Raw genomic sequence first — 22,513 nt, 5'->3', positions numbered from 1 at the left:
AGCCCAATTAACATTTGCTTCATGAAAAAAATGAACAGGAATATAATCAAGAGTTCACGCAACCATTAGCAACTGTTTGTAATCTGGTTTTACTTCTTACACTTCATGTACAAGCTTCTACCTAAAGGAAGGAGAGAGAGAGAGAGAGAGAGAGAGAGAGAGAGAGAGAGAGAGAGAGAGAGAGAGAGAGAGAGAGAGAGAGAGAGAGAGAGAGAGAGAGAGATAATATATAATTATAACCTTCCCTTCAGTTAGCTTAAAATCCTAGTTCTATCATATATTCCAGTGGAAAATATACTAAAAGATAACAAAAGCAGAGTTACCAGCACACTTGCATCCCTGAACGTGTCAAAATCGTTTGTTATCTGTCACTCAATATTTCTACATTACGTAACATCGAAAAATGTAAACAACACATTGATGGCTTCTGGAATCCGTGTCAAGGCTAAAGGTTTGGTTAATCCATGTCAATCATTTCTCCATAAGAAGGGTTACAGTAAGTCCCCTGACCTTATACATGTGAACAAATAGCACACATACATACGTAGACAGAAAAACACACATATGCATACATACATGTGTGCAAAACATACACATAGGCATATAAGTGTGTTTATCATTAAGTAACAGAATTATCCGGATTTCATTATTTTCCATTTTTGTCAAGTTACAAGTATATAGCTTCTCTGCTTGTTCATTGGATGATGTACATTAACAGACATTACTATGTTCATTGGATGATGTACATTAACAGACATTACTATACGCATTTTCCATACAACATCCTAATTAATGACTACATTTACTATATTTCGTCAATCCCAACCAAGATTCTCCATCAGTTTTGGAAAAGCTAAGAACAAAATGGAAGGGGAAAGTGTTGTGTACATAACACTCTGACCTGAAGATTAAGATGATCTGCTTTAACCTGACATTTTATTTTACCAGTATAGCTTCGTCACTTCACCTCATACCACAGACAATTGGGAACAGTGTCTGCCTGCCGGGCATTTGCCCATCGTGTGGACGGGGCTTAACATTAATGAACATGGACCTCTGTAGCTTACCCAACCTGCATCTAAAATTCTTAGATCTAACTAAACTCATTTCTCTATGAAACTACTCTTCTTCAAGGTCCTGGATTTTTACTACTGTTAAACTTCAGAAGTAGGCTGAAATACATACTTAAATGTTCTATATGCATTATTTCTAATTGTTAAATGTAGGAGGTCTGACAAAGAGAGACTAAGCTCACCTCTTTGCAACTTACTGGGTAAGTTTGATTCAGGGATAGTCCAAACAGCTTCCCTTTATTTTAGGAGAATGCATTGCATATATTATAGTTCCAGCTCTTGTGGGTTGCACTGGCTGCATTGTAGCAAGTATGTAATGGAACTTAATGTAATGGCATTTATATGGGTGGCCCTCAGTAATACTTATAAGCACAAAAATGTTTTGGTCTTGTGCCACAAATTGTGGCATGGGAATTGTCTTGTGCAATCTGATGAATGGTGGCTTGTCTTAAGGCTTTAAAAACAAAAGTAAATTAATTGTATTGTGTCCTTTCCTCATATACTTGGTCTAATACACATCTGGTTGCTATGCTCTCCTCAACTGAAGGATAAAAGGGTGTACTGATCATTTGGGGTGTTTTGCAGTCATGTATGGAGCTCCAGGAAGATGGAAATCATTAGAATAATTGTTGGAATGGAATATGTGATTTTGGCAGTTCCTTGGTGAGTTAGAAGTGGGACCATCGATTAAATGTGGTTCCTGTGGTAGCTAAGAGTCAATCCACTTCTAATCAGGTCTACAGTGGGCCTGTAGGTGTTTGCATCATGGTAGAGAATTGCCTAGGTCTCTTGCGACACACATCAGATGCAAATTCAGTCTTCCAGCACCGGCATAAAGGGTCTTTCAGCCCCTCATGTAACAAGGCATAAGCCATTCAACTTGTAGATGTGCCAGTCAACAATTATTTTCTTAAGGTAACCCTACAGTGATAATCCATATCATCCATCATTATAAACACAGTGCTCTTTAGCAAGATGAAGGCCAAGGATTACTTCACTTGCTTCTCCCTCGAGACTATCCAGCAGATGTTAAGATTTCACATCGGGCATACTGGATGTAAACATGGCATTCTTCAACTTTCCCTATGAGACTGGGATGATGATCTTGAGCATCTTCAAGATGAGTATGATCTGCTGTTGATTTACAGATATAAAAGGGTTTTGACTCAATATCCACATAATAGTTAGTTTTAGTAGGATTTGTTTAAATGTCAACATTTTAACTCTGTAACCTAAAATTTTTACCTTCTGTTGATTTACATAAAACTGAAACCAGTACTCACCAATGTTTTCTGTAGTGGTGTTTAAAGGAGGAGAAAAATAAAAGTTAAATAACTAATGTAAGAAGACTACATACCACTGTTCCAAATTTCAACTTCAACATCTGGGTTCAAGGTAGATATCCTTCTCAGTTTACAAAAGGTCAACTATATCAATTATTCTATTAAGAAATCATGACAAGTACTCGCTACCAATTCCCAAGACTGAACAACAAAAAAGTTTCCAAGTGAGAATATGCTATGCTTACCCAGAAATTGGGTAGAAACCAAATTATGTATGTCAGTCCTAGACACATGGGAAGTTTCCAACAATGCCTAAAAGACTTCATAGACAGTTTTAACCAGTTCACTTTAATACAAATCTATTAACTCTTCTTCAAGGGTTTGGGAGTTTGAATTTTTATCACAATCATATTTCAATAGTATACACATTTTACTTTGTTACTAAATGGAAGAAGGGCGAAAAAAAAAAAACCTACCATAATCACCTCTCTTCTTCTTGGTTTAATTCTTGGACAGGGTCACTGTTTTTAATTTGCTTTTTCCAAGTTTTTTATTGCGATTATTTCATTAGTTTTTTTGGCTGGTTTTATGGATGGATGACTTTCCTGATTCCAACATCCACCATCCAGGCTTGGGAAAGACAATCACCTCTCTGCATTTGAGCAGCTTTATTGTTTCACAGATAAATTATGGTCAGCAGATTAAAAACAAAATACTATAAAGCAGTTATAAATTTAACATTGATCCTTGTCATTTGTCTTGACAGAAAGTTGAAGGGAGGGAAACATCTCTATGCTTCCTTCCATGGCAGAAAAGATGCGTTTAGTAGAGGGCATGCCATAAAGCGACTGGCTATCCAATGTTCCTCACAGGGTCTACCAACCATTTCTGAGACTAAGGCATGTCTCCTCACTGAAGAACTGTGACATGCTTCAGCCAACAATACTTTAAAAATTAGCCAGTCATAAAATATTACCCTCTCTACCAATGTCACACACCAGGGGTTGGTGGTCACTCAGTCTGTTATTCACTCTACTAGACTTGTTGCCAGGATCCTGACTCCACTATTGCAATTATACATTAGATATTCTATTTTGCTTGGTGAGAGCCTGTCAGCTACCTCAACTCTTTTAGTCTAAACTTCTGCAGGCAAAAAATATTTCTAAGAAACATGTCACACATTGGCCAAGACGGGTCATCCTACAGCCATATTCAGATTTTGCATATGAGGCCATTTCAACTTCTCTGGTATTCAAGAGGAATATTGGGATTGCTGTTATCCTAAATGCAGGTAGGTGGAGATGTAAGTTGAGTTTTGCTGGCTTTTATCCCAAAATTTATTAATACAAGGAAATGGGGTTGTACTTGTTAAGAATGTTGGTCACAGCTAGTCTATTTTACCAAAGGGCCATGTTTTGCAATCTTCTTTACCTTCCTCCTTTTAGCCATCACTCTTGTTCATTCATTCTCATAGGGTACAGCACCCTATGAGTATACTGTAAACACTTGGCTCCCAACCTAAACTGTCTTCAAGGATCTGGTGTGTACATCATTCCTTCGCAAAGGCTAGGATTTTTCCATGCTTGATCTTCCGCCTTCAATAGATTCAGGCTCAATATGACTGCCACGTTCGCTATGAATTTATTAACGTTTCATAATATAACACATTCTTCATATAATATACGTACTAGTTACTCACCTATTATTCCCTTTGTTTCACTGCATCAGGTCTAATCTACACAACTGAATTAGCTAGGTAGTTACTACCCACTGATGTTCCACTGGTACATATTCACTATCCCTCACTGATTTCTTTCAATTTTATGTCTTGAGGTTTGTTGTGCCTGGGGTATTTGACTGCAATCAGTTCTCAATATGAGAGAGAAACTGTATGATTATATCCTTTAGTGCATTAACGTAAGTGAAAAACACCTAAAATACCTGGTACTTGAGAAGGTAGTATAAATACAATCACTGTTATAGAAATGCAATTGCCAGGTTTACTTAGTCAAATTCAATGTTATGTAGCTGAAATTTTGGACTGAAAGAGAAATGGAGAAGGCAACATACAATTGGGTATATTCTTTTAATTGATTAAAGTAAGTGCATTCTTCAGCCGCAAATTGAACCTGCCAGAGACCCGCTACAGTGCATTTGACAGAGAACTGCTGGCAATCTACCAGGCCATGCGACACTTCAAATACCTCTTAGATGGCAGCCCCTTCACCATCCTGACAGACCACAAGCCTTTGGTACATGCTTTCACGAAGGCTTCAATCTCGGATTCCACTACCTAAAAGTTAAACGTACTGCAACATGCACCAGGACAAAGGTATACGTAGCACGCATTGAAAGATGTAAGACGTGCATATCGGTGTACTGCAGTGGTATAGTACACCGGTCAGTGGAGGTATCTCAATCTTAAATATACACTACTTCATACATATTGTAACTCTCCTTATAAACACATCATCTAACATATACTACAAAATATAATACCTATGACAAACATACCAGATATATGAAATGTTTTTCTTATTGCATAATTACGTATAAGGAAAGTAAAACCAGAAGGCAAGCGTCTCATTTTACTGTTCACAGTAATTTTCATTAGTAATTAAAAATTATCTCTGTATTGTTCAAAACTGTTCGAGTAACAAAATAATTGACAGATGACAGGAAAAATTCTAAATTACATAATATAAAAATGCCACTCAAGAAAATTGTTCAAGTATCAAAATAATTGGCAGACGACAGGAAAAATTATAAATTACATGATATAAAAATTCCACTCAAGGATCATGAAAGGCATCTTATATGAATTGACACAGGAATCCACATCACTAAAAAATAATACCAAAAAGTACATCAATCATTGCCAAATAAGTAAAAGTGTCATGCAGTCAAATTGGAGTTAAATACTTATGAAGAAGAGTAATAACAAATCGTACTTATGGTTTAAAGTCCTAAACATTAAAACATTAATTGTCTGGGAATTTAAGCAGTCTTGCAATCAATATGAAAGTCTAGCTGAAATATACTCTTATAGTCTTTAGGTCTCACACTAACTGTCAACTTGACACTTTTTATTATAAACAGTATAGGTCTCACACTATCTGTCAACTTGACACTTTTTTTTTATAAACAGTATATAATCTCAAATTTCAGCACTAATCAACTCTTGCACCAAACTTCGTGGAGATTCTGTGGTACTTAAAAACTTCTTAAATATCTCCTTCCCTTTCCTGAAAGGAGGAAAGTACATCTATATGAGACAATGCGATGGAATTAGGATAAAATGGAAAAAAATTGTATACATACATACAAATCACTGCCTTTTTTAGTTATATGTCTTCATAAAGGTTACCACTTACACTGCGCCTTTATGTATATAACACACTAGAGAATAATTGGACCACATAGTACCAATTGCTGTATAATTCACTTGCTATAAACATTTTCTGCCTACAGAGGAACTCTGGAGCCATGATGTGTAGACAGCGATTTTTTTTTTTTAGTGTGTGATGTCTAAGTAACTTCTGGGCTGAAGAAATAGTACAAAACAAAATACAGGCTTCGATAAAAAAACCGGCTTGGGGAGGAGAGCAAATCGAACGATATATCTCCAAGGCAGTTGAAGAAAGACTGGTGTGTCATGGGGTTCCAAGCCTGGTCGGTGACCAACATCCACCTTGTATACACAGGAATTGCCAGATAACACAGCCTCTTGCTTTACAATCTTTGATTGTTTTTAACCGGTTTCCAGCTGGCGCTAGAAAAATTATCCTATTCTTAAGACCAAAGGTTTGTTCTGCATATGAACAAAGGTGAAGCACCTGAAGGCTGTCGTAAAGTGATGGGTTTATAGCACCAAAAGAAACATGCATTACTGTCTTTCCTAAAATAATTTTAATCTTCATTATTCTTTTATTTATTTCCCTAACTTCTACGACATCTTCAATCATTGTATCCTTAAAAACTCTGTCTATTCAGTTTTCTTATCTCACTAACATTCCACAAAAAATTTATTTTTCTCTACATCTTTTACCTCTACTTCTTCATAGAAATATATTTATTTATCATAAGATTATTTAAAAAAAACCAGTAATTACAAAAAGATTTGTTTTAATATACAGAGATTATTTTACCTTTTCATCCCACATATTTTTGCGAGTTCCTTAGATTTATCAGAAGCTCTTTTCAAAACAGGAGGTGGGATTTTTGCAAGACGAGCTACATTCAAACCATAACTCTGACCGGCACTTCCAGCTGTTAGTTGATACAAAAATGTCACAACCTCTACTCCATCTAATTCTGTTGATCAAAATAAACGGTCAACATAAGACACTATATGTCTAACTCAAATGATGTAACTATGAAAAATAAACAAAAAAGTAGGAGCATTATTTCAATATTTTTCCATAATGTATAACTCAGTAATACGAATAAATCAATGAAGCTCTTTTTTTCTTGAAGAAGATAATTAATGACAAAAGTGTCCCAAACTTATAAAAAATTACATTACAAACCTTCTTCATTCACTAAGAAAGCCATGTGGAAGTTGCCCACACACTCTGGATAGAGGACTTCAAACTCCGTTAGAGGTAGGTAGTGAGTGACAAAGATTGTCAGACATTTAACCTGAAAATAATAAAGTAAAAAAAATTAAATATGATATTGTTAGTATACAATAAAGTTTTGTACATACTTACCTGGCAGATATATACTTAGCTTAGGTCTCTGACGTCACGACAGAAAATTCAAAACTCGCGGCACACGCTACCGGTAGGTCAGGTGATCTACCTTACCCGCCGCTGGGAGGCGGGTGTAAGAACCAGTCCCCCTTTCTTGTCAGGTTATTTTCTTCCACCTGTCTCCTGAGGGGAGGCTGGGCGGGGCCATCAATCGTATATATCTGCCAGGTAAGTATGTACAAAACTTTATTGTATACTAACAATATCATTTTTGTGTCATGAACTTCCCTGCCAGATATATACTTAGCTGATTGACACCCTTGGTGAGGGAAGAGACACATACTTACTTAGAAAGTGGGGACAACACATGTTAAAGGAATACATAATATAAACCTCTGGTTCTTACCTGATTTAGGCAGAAGACTTGATAGTTACTGTCTATTAGTCTGCGTTGCCTAAAGAGTCTCAGCGAGGGCGTGACCTATGGCTGAAGAACTCTTTGGGTCTACCAATGGGAACTGAGTCCACTTACTTGGCAGAATCCAAGCAGGATCTGGTCAATGGGGATCAACCCGCTTACATGCCAGAGCCTATCACTACCAATTGCAAGGAGCCTCAAGCACAACCGATCACCTAACCAAATACTAACATTAGTATACGAAAGAAGGAGCTGCCTCCTGCAACCTCCTTCGTACAACAAAAAACTCAAACTTAAAACTAACAGGGAAAAAGGATTAAAAAGGATGTGTTTCAGCTCCCTGCCCCAGCACTGAATCCGCCGATACGTACGGGCCTAGCCCAAAACACTTATCATACGTAATCGATACGTCCCTTAGGTAGTGATTAGAGAAGACTGATTCACACCTCCAAAAAGTGGCCTTCATAAGGTTTTGTAATGAAAGCCAAAGACGTCGCGATGGCCCGTACTTCGTGCGCCTTGACTTTCAGAAGGTTAAACTGTTGCTGATTGCAAGAAGTGTGTGCTTCTCTAATAATATTCCTGATAAAGAATGAGAGTGCATTTTTAGATAAGGGCCTACTGGGGTCCCTTACAGAGCACCAGAGATTGCTCTCATTAGCGGCAAGTCTTTTCTTCCTCTGAAGATAATATTTCAGGCTTCTCACCGGGCAAAGAGATCTCTCCTCTTCTGTCCCAACTAAGGAGGATAAGCTTTTGATTTCGAAGCTCCTGGGCCACGGCGAAGAAGGGTTTTCATTCTTGGCTAGGAAAGCCGGAAGAAAAGAGCAAACCGCGGAGCCTCCTTGGAAACCTACCTCACCTTCTAGAGCCTGCAGCTCGCTGATACCCTCTTCGCTGACGCTAACGCACAGAGAAAAAGAGTCTTCATCGAAAGGTCTCTGAACGAAGCAGCATGGGGAGGTTCGAACCTTGAGGACCTCAGGAAGAGCAGCACGACATCAAGATTCCAGCTAGGCACTAAGGAGGAGGTTCTTTTAACCGTTTCAAACGATCTGATTAAATCATGGAGGTCCTTGTCCTCAGATATGTTTAATCCTCTATGACGAAAAACTGAGGAAAGCATGCTCCTGTATCCCTTGATGGTGGAGACAACCAACCCGCATTTTTCCCTCAGGAAGATAAGGAAATCTGCAATCTGAGTCACAGAGGTACTGGAGGAGGAAACTTTATGAGTCCTGCACCAGCGTCGAAAAACATCCCACTTCGACTGGTAGACTCTAGATGTGGAAGGTCTACGTGCATTGGCAATAGCCCTTGCAGACTTTGCCGAAAAGCCCTTAGCTCTGACGAGACTCTTGATAGTCTGAATCCAGTCAGACTGAGAGCGGGGAGGTTTTTGTGAAACCTGTCGAAGTGGGGCTGTTTGAGCAGATCGACTCTTAGAGGTAGGGATCTTGGGACATCCACCAGCCATTCCAGTACCTCTGTGAACCAGTCGTGGGCGGGCCAGAACGGAGCTATCAACGTCATCCTTGTTCCCTCTGACGCTGCGAATTTCCTTAACGTTTCCCCTATAATCTTGAAAGGCGGGAACGCGTAAAGATCCAGATTCCTCCAATCCATCAGGAATGCATCTATTGCCACTGCTCTTGGGTCTGCAATAGGGGAGCAGTATAGATCTATCCGCGCATTCCTGGAGGTCGCAAATAGATCGAGATGGGGCCTGCCCCACGTCCTCCACAGCTCCTGGCATACGTCCGCGTGCAGAGTCCACTCTGAGGGAAGGACTTGATTCCTTCTGCTTAGCAGATCCGCTCTGACATTTCTTTCTCCCTGTACGAACCTGGTGAGAAGCCTTATGTTCCTTTCCTCTGACCACAAGAGGAGCGATCTCGCTGTCTCGTACAGGGAGAAAGAGTGAGTCCCCCCCTGTTTCCGAATGTAAGCCAGGGCTGTAGTGTTGTCGGAGTTGATCTGAACATATTTCCCTTTTACGAGGGGTTCGAAGGTCTTGAGAGCTAACCAAATCGCTGTTAGCTCCTTCTTGTTGATGTGCCAGGACACCTGATCCCCCATCCAGGTGCCTGACACTTCTCTCGACCCGAGAGTAGCTTTTCCCCAAACCTGTTTGTCCGAAGCGTCTGCATACACACTAGGTTGGGGTTCCGAACCTGCAAGGAAAGGCCTTCCTTGAACAATAGAGGGTCTAGCCACCAACGTAGATCCTCCTTTATCTCTTGCGAAATCTTGAACGCAAGTTCAGACCTTGAGACTTCCGATCCCAGTTCCTCGTCAGGAAGAACTGTAGGGGTCTGAGGTGCAACCTTCCTAGAGAAACGAATTGCTCCAGCGAGGAGAGTGTCCCCAACAGACTCATCCACTCCCTCGCTGTGCATACATCTTTCTCTAGAAAGATTGCTACCTTCTCCAAACCTCGGGTTATCCTCTCTGGGGACGGATACGCCCGAAAAACCTGAGAAGCCATCAGAATCCCCAGATAGATACGCTCTTGACTGGGGATTAGCTGTGACTTCTCGAAATTCACTAGCAAACCCAGAGAAGCTGCTAGATCCAACGTCACTCGTAAGTCCTCCAGACATTTCTCCTTGGATTTGGCCCTGATAAGCCAATCGTCCAAGTAGAGGGAAATCCTCACTCCCTCGAGATGAAGCCACTGGGCAACGTTCTTCATCAGTCCTGTGAATACTTGGGGGGCCGTGGAAAGGCCGAAGCATAGGGCCCTGAACTGAAAAACGTTCCCTCCCCACATGAATCTGAGATATTTGCGAAGAAGAAGGATGGATCGGCACATGGAAGTAAGCGTCCTGAAGGTCCAGCGACACCATCCAGTCCCCGGACGAAGAGCTGCTAAGACTGATGACGTCGTCTCCATAGCGAACTTCCTCTTCTTCACAAAGACATTCAGGGCGCTTACGTCCAGAACCGGTCTCCATCCTCCTGAGTTCTTGGGAACTAGGAACAGACGGTTGTAGAACCCCGCTGAAAGGGGGTCCTGAACCATCTCTATTGCCTCTTTCTCTAACATCAGCTCTACCGCTAGAGCGAGGGCTTGATTCATTAGTGGGTCTTTGTATTTGGCCACCAGTGCCCTTGGAGTGGTGGTCAAGGGTGGTCTCGAAATAAAGGGAATGAGGTATCCCCTCTTGATGATCGCGAGGGACCAGTTGTCCGCCCCCTTTCGTGCCCAGACATCTGCAAAGTTCAGAAGTCTGGCACCCACAGTTGTCTGGAGGACCCCCGAACTATTTCTTGGCCCTAATAGACCGGGAGAAGGTCCTTCCTCTTCTAGGTGGTCTCGAACCTCTGGAGGAAGAAGAGCGAGACGAAGGTCCTCCTCGAAAGGGTTCTTGCCTACTTTGAGCCTCTTTCTTCGTCTTCTGCTGAAACGAAGGTTTCGGAATTCTAGCCGAGCGAGCTAGCATATCCTGCGTCGCTTTTGCTGATAACGAGCTGGAGATATCGTTAATAGTCTTCTTGGGGAAGAGTTGCGGGGAAAGCTGTGAATACAGCAAGGAAGCTCTCTGTGCGTGAGAAACCGCCTTGGTAAGAAAAGAGCAGAAAACGGCCCTCTTCTTTACCACTCCTGCACCAAAAAGTGAAGCAATTTCCCCGGAACCGTCTCTCACTGCCTTGTCCATGCAAGACAGAACTGCGTGGAGGTCTTCAGGCGAAAGAGTGTCTTGCTCTTGAGTCCTCTTAGCCAACACTCCCAGGGTCCAGTCAAGAAAGTTAAAAACTTCTAAGACTCGGAACATTCCCTTCAGAAGGTGATCCAACTCGCTCATACCCCACGTCGTCTTCGCAGAATTCAGCGCCGAGCGACGTGCGGAATCGACCAACGAAGAGAAGTCCGAGTCTGCAGAAGAGGGAAGCGTTAGACCCAAGGGCTCTCCTGACTCGTACCAGAACCCCATCTTACCCGTCAGGCTTGGACGGGGGCCGAAAAGAAAAAAACTGTCTTGCCCTTCTCTTCTTTTGAAAGCAACCAGTCGTCAAAGTTCTTCATAGCCTTCTTCATAGACACTGTAGGCTTCATCTTAACCCTCTTGAAGCCGGAGCCCCCCTAAAAATCAAAACGTCTCCCGTATGCGGGCTGGTTTGGAAGTGAGCGCGAAGTGGAAAAAATAATTTTTTCAAAAAATTACAGCGCGCGTACTTTTGAAGATTAAGAGTTCATTTTGGCTCCTTTTTTTGTCATGCCTGAAGTTTAGAATGCAACCATCAGAAATGAAAAAATAATATCTTATCATATGTAAATAATGCGATATATGGTAGCGAAAAAAAAAAAAAATTCATACATAATTGTATTCAAATCACGCTGTGCAGAAACGGTCAAAGCTAACCAGTTACTTTTTTTTGCGTTGTATTGTACACTAAATTGCGATCATTTTGATATATAATACATTGTAAAACAATAAAAGTAACACCGGAAAAATATTATCACAAAATGATGTACGAATTGTAACGCGCGGACGCAAAAAAATATTTTTTTCAAAAATTCACCGTAATTCTAAATAATGTTCTAGAGACTTCCAATTTGGTTTCAAAATTAAGACAAATGATTGAATATTACGATACTGTAAGAGTTTTAGATTAGAATTGCAGATTCGACCATTTCGGACGAGTTAAATTTGACCGAATGTCGAAAATTTTAATAATATATATTTTTTTCATATGCTCATATTTCGAAGATGGAAAAAGCTACAACCTTCAATTATTTTTTTTTTATTGTATTCTTCATGAATTTGCACACATTTTGATATATGAAACTCTATAAAAACAAAAAGGCTAATATGAAAAGGAGCAAATATAGGAATGCCATGTACGTATTTCGGAGACTTGCGGCCGCGAATCGGCGCGCGGAGTGAAGGTAAATATATTTTTCAAAAATTCACCATAAATCACAATATTGTTTTAGAGACTTCAAATTTGTTTCAAAATGAAGAAACATGACGGAATATTATACTAGGCCGTAAGAGTTTTAGCTTACAATTGCGTTTTTCAACTATTCGGTAATGAGTCAAATTTCCGACCGAACGTGGGTTTTTTTTTTCTTTATTTATCGTGATTTATATGCAAATATTTCGAAAAAAAAGAGAAAAGCTACAACCTTTCAATCATTTTTAGTTGTATTCTACATGAAATTGCGCCACATTTTCATATATAAAACTTTATGAAACAGCTAATTCTTTTAAATGGTGCAAACATTTTCGACAATCGCACAAAAAAATTCTGAATTTTTTTCGGAAGAGTTACCGCTTTCCGCGAACGTAATTTTTTTTTTTGTTTTTTTTCATAAATTCACCAATAAATCAAAACTATTGTTGGCTCAGGAGACTTCCAAGTCGTTGCAAAATGAAGGTAAATGAATGAATATTACTAGAATATAAGAGGTGAGTTTTAGCTTATTACAATTGCGGTTTTTCGAACCATTTCGGTAGAGTCAAAGCTGACCGAAAGGTTGAAAATTTTTGCACTTAACGTTCATTTATATGAAAATATTTCAAAAACTGATAAAAGCTAAAACCAACCATGGTTATTCTTTTGTTGTCATTGTGCATAACAAATTGCGCCAACATTTCCATATATAAAAACTTTATGTAAACGGCAAAGTTAAATTTAAAAAGGTGGGGCCAAACATTAGGACAAATCGCAACGAAAAAAATTAAAAAAATTTTCGGAAGAGGTTATCGCACGAAACCGTAAGGGAAACAAAAAGTTTTTTCATTAAATCACCATAAATCGAAAATATTGTGCTAAGAGGACGACGGTCCAATTTGTCTTGCCAAAATGAAGGCAAATGATTGAATATTCACTATAATATAAGAATTTAGCTTTACAATTGCGTTTTCTCGACCATTTACTGTAGAGTCAAAGTTTGGAACCGAAGGTTGAAATTTTTGCACTTAACGTTATTTATATGAAAAGAAAATATTTCAAAAATTGAATAAAAAGCTACAATGCTATGAGTATTTTTTTAGTTGTAATGTGCATGTGGAAATTGCGCACATTTTCAGATTATAATAACTTCATGTAAAGGATAATTTAAAATGGTGCAATAATTATGTCAAAGTGACGAAAATCAATTTCCGAGAAATGTGTCACTGATACTTTTTAGTGCGATAAGAAAGAAACTTCCACGCTTTTTGCAGAGCCAGCCACTGCCGTAGCGATTGTAAACAAAAAAAACAACGCCTTGAATCCGTGCCGAACTCCCAGCATCCCCCAAGGGAGGTGATACAAAGTTTTCGGCTGGTAGGCCTATCAAGTATTTTGCCGCGAATTTGTTTTTTTAAAAACAAAAAAAACTTTTTTGAGCCGACGTATGATACGGTACAATCGGCATACGGGAGACATGTTTTGACTCGGGACGTTTAATACGTCCAATCGGAGTAAGAGGGTTAACGACTTGAAGACTTCTTAGCCGTATTGGTCGTTTTGAAAATAAGGAAGGAGGAGGACGGAGGAGGAGCAACGGCCGAAAAGAGGGACTCCCCAAAAATCTTGCAAGAGGGGACTTGTAAGTACTATTATACGAAGAAACCGAAGCATCCTTGGGCAAAATCTTCCTCCGAATCAGCAAACAAATTTCTTACCGCAAGAATGACGTCTAGAAAGATCTTACTGCACCCGGAGGAGAGCTAATCCATTGGATGAGCGCCAAGTTCGGAGAGCGCCTTTACTAGGCGAGCGCCCTACTGGCAAAGAAAAAACCACCGAGGAGAGCGCTTACACAGGGGAGCGCCTACCAGGAGAGCGCCTACCAGGAAGAGCGCCTTACCCCACTTAGAGAAGCGCCTCCCAGGAGACTGAAAGCCTTACTAGGAGAGCGCCTTTAGTTGGAGAGCCGCCCCTAACTAGGAGAGCGCCCTACTTTGAGAGCGCCCTCCCAGGAGAGAGGCCTACTTGGTTGGGAGCGGCCCCTGATAGGAGAGAGCCTACTTGGGGAGCGCCATACTAGGAGAGCGCCTACAAGTGGAGGGCCCGGAACTGTCGGCAAACAGATTCTAACTCCACAGAAAGAGCGTTCTGGATAAGGACCGGGAGAGCGCCTATCAGGCTCTCTGCGGCCTGCTAGGCTCTTGGCGCCATGCCATCCTCACTAACGCCCATGCCCAGGCTATTGACGCCTGCCCACGGGCATGGGGAGAAAACAAAACTCCACAGATGAATCCCTGTCAGAAGCGCGGGCGCTTAAACAAGGCTCTGAGCGCCTATCAATCGGGAGTGATCTAACGGAGGAGGAGGAAAAACTTTCCGTTGACGCCCTACCAGGCTCTTGGCGCCTACTAGGCTCTTGATGCCTACTAGGCTCCGAGCACGTTCCGTCAAAAGGAGAGTGGCCACCAGGCGAAAGGACAAACTCTTCCTTCGCCTCCTCCCCCCCCACCGAAAACGAGGCTCTTGGACGTCTGTCCAAAGCTATTGGCGCCTAACGAAGAAGGGAGCGGAAATCCTGAGGAAGAGAAGGGGAGGAGAGAGCCTGTCTGGCTCCCTTTTTTCACGCCTTACATGCTCACAACCTCTTGCTGGGAAGAGAGGAGAGCCTACTCGGAGAAAGATTCCCGAGCTTCAGCCTGCACTTCTGACCTCCTACCTAACAGGCTCAAAAGCTCTTCTAGCCAAAAGGAGATTTAGCCGAAGGAAACGTTTTTAGACTTCTTGACCGGAAGTTGAGGCGTCCATTCCGACGATGAGGAAAGTCCCCGGCAATAGACTACCGCTAACAAAGCCGCAATCTGCGCCTGCTAGACACCCGGCCAGGATACGAGCAGGAGACTCTCTTAAACTCCTCTACAGGGGACGAACGTCCCCCGAGGACGCGAACAGGAGAAGCGGTAAACCGGACGAAAATCTTGGTTCTCTTGCGTCTTCCACTTGGCTGGCTACTTACCGCGAAGGATTGCGGGGCTGGAAAGGAATGGGCGCAAGGATCCTTCCAGGGCCTCTTGAGAGGGCGAGACGACTCCGATTTTTTGGGGCCGCTCCATCTACGCTGGAGGAGAAGGCGACGAAGATGACGAGAAAGCCACTGGCGCAAGTAACTTCCCATTCTTGGTTCAGATCCAAGGCCAGACCGGTGGGAACGAGCAACAGGAAACTGCCGAGGGGACGCTCCTGACCGGTGGGGGTTGATCCCCATAAACCTTCCGTGCGGCTTTCGACGGACTTTCCCCTCCACTGGGGTTCTGGGAGTCTGGAAGAGGTCTAGGCCTGGAAGCGTTAGACTGAGCCGGTTCAGACGCAACCCTCCACTGCACTAGGGGTCACTTGCACTGATCACCTTGCACTATTCATTCAACTCTTACCTTTTGGTCGAAGAGCGGGCAGCGAGGCTCTCCTTAACTCCTGATCGAGGCTCTCCCAGAAAGCAAACTTCCACGAAAAACGAATCTTCGGGTTCAAAAGATGGGCGCAGGGGCTGAAACTGGAGAAGGAACTACTTCTACTACAGGATTCTTTCCCCCAGTGCGTCAAACTTCAACTTCACCCTCCCCCGATCTACTAGAACTCTGTTGGAAGAAGCCTTGCGCACCCTCCATTATCCTTCTCTAACTTTCTCACCATAATAAGAAGAGAGAGCCTTTCCAACCATCCTCATCCAAATTTCTTCCACACTCTTTGCAAGGGTTAATAAAGAGCATTTCCCCGTCCCACCTTACACGACCTCAACATACCGAGGTGCAGGATCTAATGCAGCTTTAGGGAAGCCTAAACTTTACCATTCCTTCTCTGAACAAACCCTAAATAAACTCAGGTTTCTTAACTTCAAAATCATTCCTATGGATTATAGATATGTAAGAGAAAATCAAAAGAAAAATCCAACAAAACAAACAGTCCAAAAAAGGCGTATATGCCAAGCCCCAACAACCATAAAGGGTACTTCACCAAATCCAAAAATCGTTCCTGGCCAAACGAGAACGAATTTTAACTTTAGTAAGGACTGAACAAACAGGTGTTGTTCCAGCCGGCGACAGAAAATAAAAAATCATGAAACAAAAAAGGGGGAATGGTTCTACACCCGGCCACCCAGCGGCGGGTAAGGTAGATCACCTGACCCTTACCGGTAGCGGTTTGGTACCGCCGAGACGAGTTTTGAATTTTCTGTAGTTGGACCGTCAGAGGACCTCAATGCTAAGTATATATCTGGCAGGGAAGTTCCAGTACAAAAAAACACATTTTTTTCGGCTACTACAAAACCTTATAAACTTTTAATGTTTCCTAAAGTACAAATTTCACAAAAGAAAAATTATTTCAGCTATTTGCAATGTACTGTACACCATTTCAAAATAAAATAAAGCTACACTATTATGGCATGACTCCACTCACTACTAGGAGGAAATCACATTTCTGCACAGTTGGAAGTCAAATTTAAAGAGTAAGAAGAGATAGGCAGTAAACTTTATGTAAAATGTAATATCTTAAGTAATAGGTAACATTAAGTAATAGGTAACAGTCTCACAGTAGCATGGTTTGTAAGTACCATGTAATGGTAAATCCCATGAAAATTTTAGAAGTAATCATAATTTCTATTACCCATACCAAACTAGTATTTTCAAAAAGGAAATAAGTATTCCCATGAAATTCTGAAGTGTAAATTATATGTTAAAATTTCTTTGTGCTGTAATTTCTTCAGTGTCTAACAAAATTCAAACATTTCATGACCTTTTCACTACTTGCCACATTGCATCCATTTAACTATCTTGTTGCAAGATGGCAGTGGAATCCCCTGCAGTATATATTAATTTAGTGTATTGTCAACACCGCACACAAAATTATAGTTCAGTAAATGTCAAGTTCAGTTTCTCCGACACTTTGCAAGATGAGCCCCCATCCCCCTGCTTTGTCACATCTTGTTTCACTTCTAAGGGAAATACCTCCTTGAGTCCTCTACGTGACGTGGTCATCTTTCAGATTTTTTCTTCAATTCTCAATTTGATATGTACTCAAATTAATGTGGAATTTGCCCCAGTGTTCAGTAATCCATCTCTTTAATAGCTTCCTATCTGTAGTTTTTGTATTTGCCTTGTTCTTCTAAGTTCTCCTTGTAGCTTCTTTAAGATGACTCTTCCTTTGCAGAGGTCTGTACTACATCTGCCAATCTCTTTTACTGACAGTTCATTCATTCTCTCTAAGGTCTTTGGTCAATGCCCTTCAGTCTGATGGTGGAGTGTCAACATGGCAAGGGTGGTCTTTCTTTAGCAAGATAGGGACTTGCCCCTATCTTTTCGTGCTTGGAGATCATGGCTTCAGCGATTTATCTGTTGACCCTTCCAGAACTGGGCAGTGCCTTCATCTTTCCACTCTATTTCAAAAGGTTTACCGGGTGCTGCCTGTTCAGGGTTGCTCTCTCCTCCATGAAAGCCTTGAATGGTTGTCTCAGTCTTCCTGGCCTATCATTTGATAGCTTGTCTGTAAAAGGGTTGGTTATATGCTTTTTTTTTTTCTGCAGGAGTAACTGAAGTAAGGAGCTTGAGCATAGCAGTCTTTCACTTGTAGGAAAAACCAACATATAAAATAATAATAACCTAAAACCAAATCATTTCACAACCGACAATAGTTATGGTCAGGGTTCACTGGGCTTTTCTGCTCTCTCAGGCATGATTAGGTTCCATATGTTCACTCCTTACTATGTATGGTATGGTTGCAATGCTGGGAGGCATGCCCAAGCCCTGCTCCCTCAGGGAGCCGAGGGGTAATATGAGACTGAGGTGGACACTTCCCATGTTTCTTTAGCTCTTGCTGTTTTCTTTAAACCTGGTCTTCTGATGGCAAATATGGCAGTAATCACTAAATGAATAAAGTTCACTTTAATTGCAGAACCCATAAAACCACAAAAGGAGAGCAAGCATAAATGCATAATGGTTTGCACTGCATACATACACAGAAGAATTATTTGCTAAGAGAAGCAACATTTATTGCTTAAACTGACACATGTATTGTAATTACTTTATTCAGGAAGTAATCAAGTGAGGCCATAGCAATAGCTACTCCATCATGGGTCGAGGTGCCACGACCAAGCTCATCCAAGATGACAAGAGAATGAGATGTAGCTTCACGCATTATATCAGCAGTTTCTCCAACCTCTACCATAAAAGTACTCCTTCCTGAATAAATCTCATCAGCTGCTCCCATTCTGGAAAAAATTTAGAATTAATATTAGCAAGACATTATAGAGAATATTACAGTGTCTATATTACACATACCAAACTTACAATAGAATAAAAATACCTACCACTAAAAAGAAAAAAAATAGAGATTAACAAAACATGTAGATATACCATGGAAATATTTACTGAAATGAAAACAACTTACGTTTGTTATGCTTCTGATTCTCTCACTGTATCCCTTGCACTGTGTAATTTTATTCTTTTTAAATAATGACATGCACATTTATAGCATTGTACTATTGCAAAAGATTTGTAAATGCTCTGGAGATGTTCATGTTCAAGTGTAATTATTTCTTAAGTTTTTGTCCATTTTCTTTTCATTTCATTACTTTCCATTATATAGGTTATCTTTGATTGATTTGGTTTTGTTTAAAGCATATTTATATGTATATATATTGCAAACAAATGCCTAGAGTTGGCTGAGGTGTTACTTCATGATCAACTGTGCATTTCTTTTGAGATGCTGGGAACATATTCACATTAAACACATGTTATAATGATTTTGGTGTCCAATCAGTCACTTACCAATAACAATATATTTCCGAGGAACCTAGGCCAGTTACATAGAAACAGCAGCTTGTTTTAATTTTGGATTACTTAAACTGCTTTGTGCAAAGGGAATGTTACATTTTTTTTACTTTTCATCCTTTTTCATTGTTTGTAGTCTCATCTGTTTTAACCAAGCACTATCATCATTACCCTTCTGTAGGTTTTTCAGGTATATATCTACTGAACTACTTATATTTTCATATTTAACTGGGTTAAAAGATATCTCCCAGTATTTAAACATTGCAGAGAAAGTGGTTATGAATTTATATTCTTTACCACACAATGGTCAGGATGGATAAAAGACATGGATGACATTACATAAAGTATATCAAACTACAACCACATCATTAACAACTGGACTGTAAATAATACTTGTAATGTGGACACAAGGAATTCTCACCTGAGAAAGTCACAAGAAATCTTTCTTTGATTACTCAGGACCTGATTAACAGCTTCTGTCCAGGTATTTTAATTTAGAAAATAAAGGGTTTGTACATAATATGGATACAATTATTCCAATTCCTTCCAAATATGCACAATGCATAAAATAAAATACAGAAGTGTGTTCAGCACTAGAGTTGAAAATAATCTTTTTCCCAAGAGATAGCAATGGATTTTACCAATGAAGCTTATATATCTTCCATGTCAACACCAAGAAGGAACACAATCATAAATTGCTTTTATCTGGGAATCCAAATTGTACCTTCAAGCAGTTATAAATTAGAAAGACCTGCCCCTGGGTAGAAAAACAGTTCTGGGCATAAAATCATTCAACACAACTACAAAATTTAAGATGGTCACAGGGCTGACTTATAAAATATTGACAAGTTTAATCCTAGAATTTTAAAAGAGTTAAAGGAATGATTGCAAGTAATAAGGAAAACAACACATCAAAGAGACATGGAATTAAAAATTCTTGAATAAATTACAAAATTCTCTTTATTAGTATTACCTATTTGAGAACCAAGAACACTAAAAGTCATTTTACCTACCTTGTATATATTGCATCTAAAATTGACATTTTCACACTATCAGCAGGGACGTAACTGCCAATCTGAGACATTAGTGCAATTAATGCTACCTGCCTCATATAACAAGACTTTCCACCCATGTTTGGTCCTGTCACAAGCATAACTCGCTGACCATCACCCTATTTCATAGGAAAAAAGTACCAAAGTTACAATACTTTAAAGGGTAAGTGCAACAGTTATATGTAGCTCTAAACTTACCAGATAAGTGACAATGACCACAAGTAGAGCCTATGGTTTAAAAATCAAGAAACACCAAAACCAATAATACATATTCCCTCTAGAAAGGTATTCACAACTCCAAAGAATTGACTGATTCACACTCAATTTCCAGCAAAGCATTAAATTACCTTCTGTTTTCATAATCAACTAAGTTACTACTTGCTTTATTCATTTTCCTAGGTTCAGGCTGTGATGTCACTCAAAAGATGGTACACATATGAAATATGTAGCAGACAATATTAAACTATGAGCTAAACTTATCAAAATGATGGTTACAGTTTTCTAAAGATAAAGAATTCTAAAAATGACAAATTTTTAATCAATTTGTATTTTTCATAACTAACAAACCTTTGTCTTAACATCACAATAATACTAGTGCCAAGCTGGAAAACCAGTAGAATTAATAAAAAAAAAAAAACTTGTGAACCAGGGACTATTGGCATCTGTACTTGGTCACGGGGCATTGTTGTTCCCAGGATACCTTGGTACACTGATTAGCCCTAAAATATCTTAAACTTGGCAGATCCACTGAAACTAAGAAGGCAAGTACAAAAAAATCCTCTAAACTACAGCAAAAGTCAAGTAAATGCTCAAGTTACAGTCTACTTAGTTACCTTTAGATTAGTATCATTTGAAACATACTGTTCTTCACCATATTTAAGCTGGCTAATTACAGGATGTTTACCACCAGAAATATGTAGAAATCCACAATTTTCACCATCACTTGCATGAATTTTAGGACGACAAAATCCATGAGATTTGGCAACATTGGCTAAAGCAATGAGGACATCAATCGTAGCCAGGAATCTCACAGCTTGTCGATGCTGCTGATAGTGTTCAGAAAAGGAGTCTAGCACTTGGAGCCATGCCTGCAATTCCCAACATCATGACTTTAAAATTCAAGAATTATCAGTGGACAAGTTATATAAAATATACAGGGTAAATTAAACTACTTTATCATACAAGCAGATCCCGGTTACCGGCAGGGTTATTGCTGATAACCAAAATTCAAAAGTCTATGGACACCACAATCCACCTTACAGAGCCCTAGACTGGTTAATGATGCCTTAGAGCAGTGTTGTCGAAACATTTTCGCCTATTGTACCCTCCTTTTATTACCTTCTCCTACTGTTACGTACCAACCCCTCGCCCACCATGGCTGATCAAACTCAGTTTTATTTAGGATAATCATGCAAATAGTATATTAATTATGAAAAGACTGCATTAAAGGAGTGTTGGTCAATAAATTCAAATTTATTACACAAATAAAAATGATGATTTAATAACAAAATGCTTAAAAATTACTTACACAACTTAATGTGAGATGTGAGGCTGATGTTCATTGATGGGATCTTTCTGTTGTGTGTGTGTGCGTGTGTGTGTTCCTTGTTTGTTCATGTACCCTCAAGATCTATGTTGCGTACCCCAGTTTGGACAACACTGCCTTAGAGTGTCATGGCTGGATATTTTACCCAAATATGCAGTAACTCTTTAAACAAAAATGTGGAATTTCATTTTGGTAATCCTTCACTATGGTCTGCATAGGAGTTCTACAAATTTTTAATGTCAGATTCAATTAACTTACAGGCAAGGGTAATTTTCCACCTGCAAGAATGGTATGAAATTACAGTATGTACTATATTACTTTTTAAGTACGGTATACTAGTACAAAATTATGGTAATTTTTCCATACCCTTTCTGTACTCATTCCACACTTATTTAATCCAATGTGACTGTCCACTGTCCAGAATAATCCAGATGACAAATATTGACTTTTTGAAAGTGTAACCTAATTCTTCCCCAGACAAATATTTTAAGATACAACCTTACCTTTCCTAGGAAATTCAAATTTTAGGGAAATTCAAAGGAACTCGACAGATTTTAAGGAAATTCTAAAGAAATTGGCATTGAAATCTGATTATTTGGGAAAGATCGTATGTAATACAGCTAAAAAGATTAAATACTCTATACCAAGTCTGAGAGAGAATAATGAGAAACACGGCTACATTAATACACCACGATGTCAGTGGCACAGAACAGTACAAGATTGG

At 39.8% G+C, this 22,513-nt stretch overlaps 1 protein-coding gene across 6 annotated transcripts in view; it reads right to left on the bottom strand.

Moving 5' to 3' along the window:
* Positions 1-4,931: 4,931 nt before the first annotated feature.
* Positions 4,932-22,513, bottom strand: part of LOC135216015 (DNA mismatch repair protein Msh3-like) — an 85,952-nt gene continuing 68,370 nt past the window's right edge. For 5 of the 6 annotated variants that reach the window (XM_064250947.1, XM_064250949.1, XM_064250950.1 and 2 more), the window contains exons 16-21: positions 21,077-21,331; positions 20,205-20,362; positions 18,443-18,629; positions 6,886-6,997; positions 6,505-6,670; positions 4,932-5,601 (exon numbers count right to left, since the gene is read on the bottom strand). In XM_064250947.1, the coding sequence (XP_064107017.1) occupies positions 5,514-5,601; positions 6,505-6,670; positions 6,886-6,997; positions 18,443-18,629; positions 20,205-20,362; positions 21,077-21,331 (966 nt within the window). In that variant the 3' untranslated portion in view covers positions 4,932-5,513. The remainder of the gene's footprint in view (positions 5,602-6,504; positions 6,671-6,885; positions 6,998-18,442; positions 18,630-20,204; positions 20,363-21,076; positions 21,332-22,513) is intronic. The other variant, XR_010314780.1, reaches the window with a different exon arrangement.

The sequence above is a fragment of the Macrobrachium nipponense genome, chromosome 6 (assembly GCF_015104395.2).
Source record: "Macrobrachium nipponense isolate FS-2020 chromosome 6, ASM1510439v2, whole genome shotgun sequence".
Lineage (NCBI taxonomy): Eukaryota > Metazoa > Arthropoda > Malacostraca > Decapoda > Palaemonidae > Macrobrachium > Macrobrachium nipponense.
This window is presented reverse-complemented; position numbering and strand designations above follow the sequence as displayed.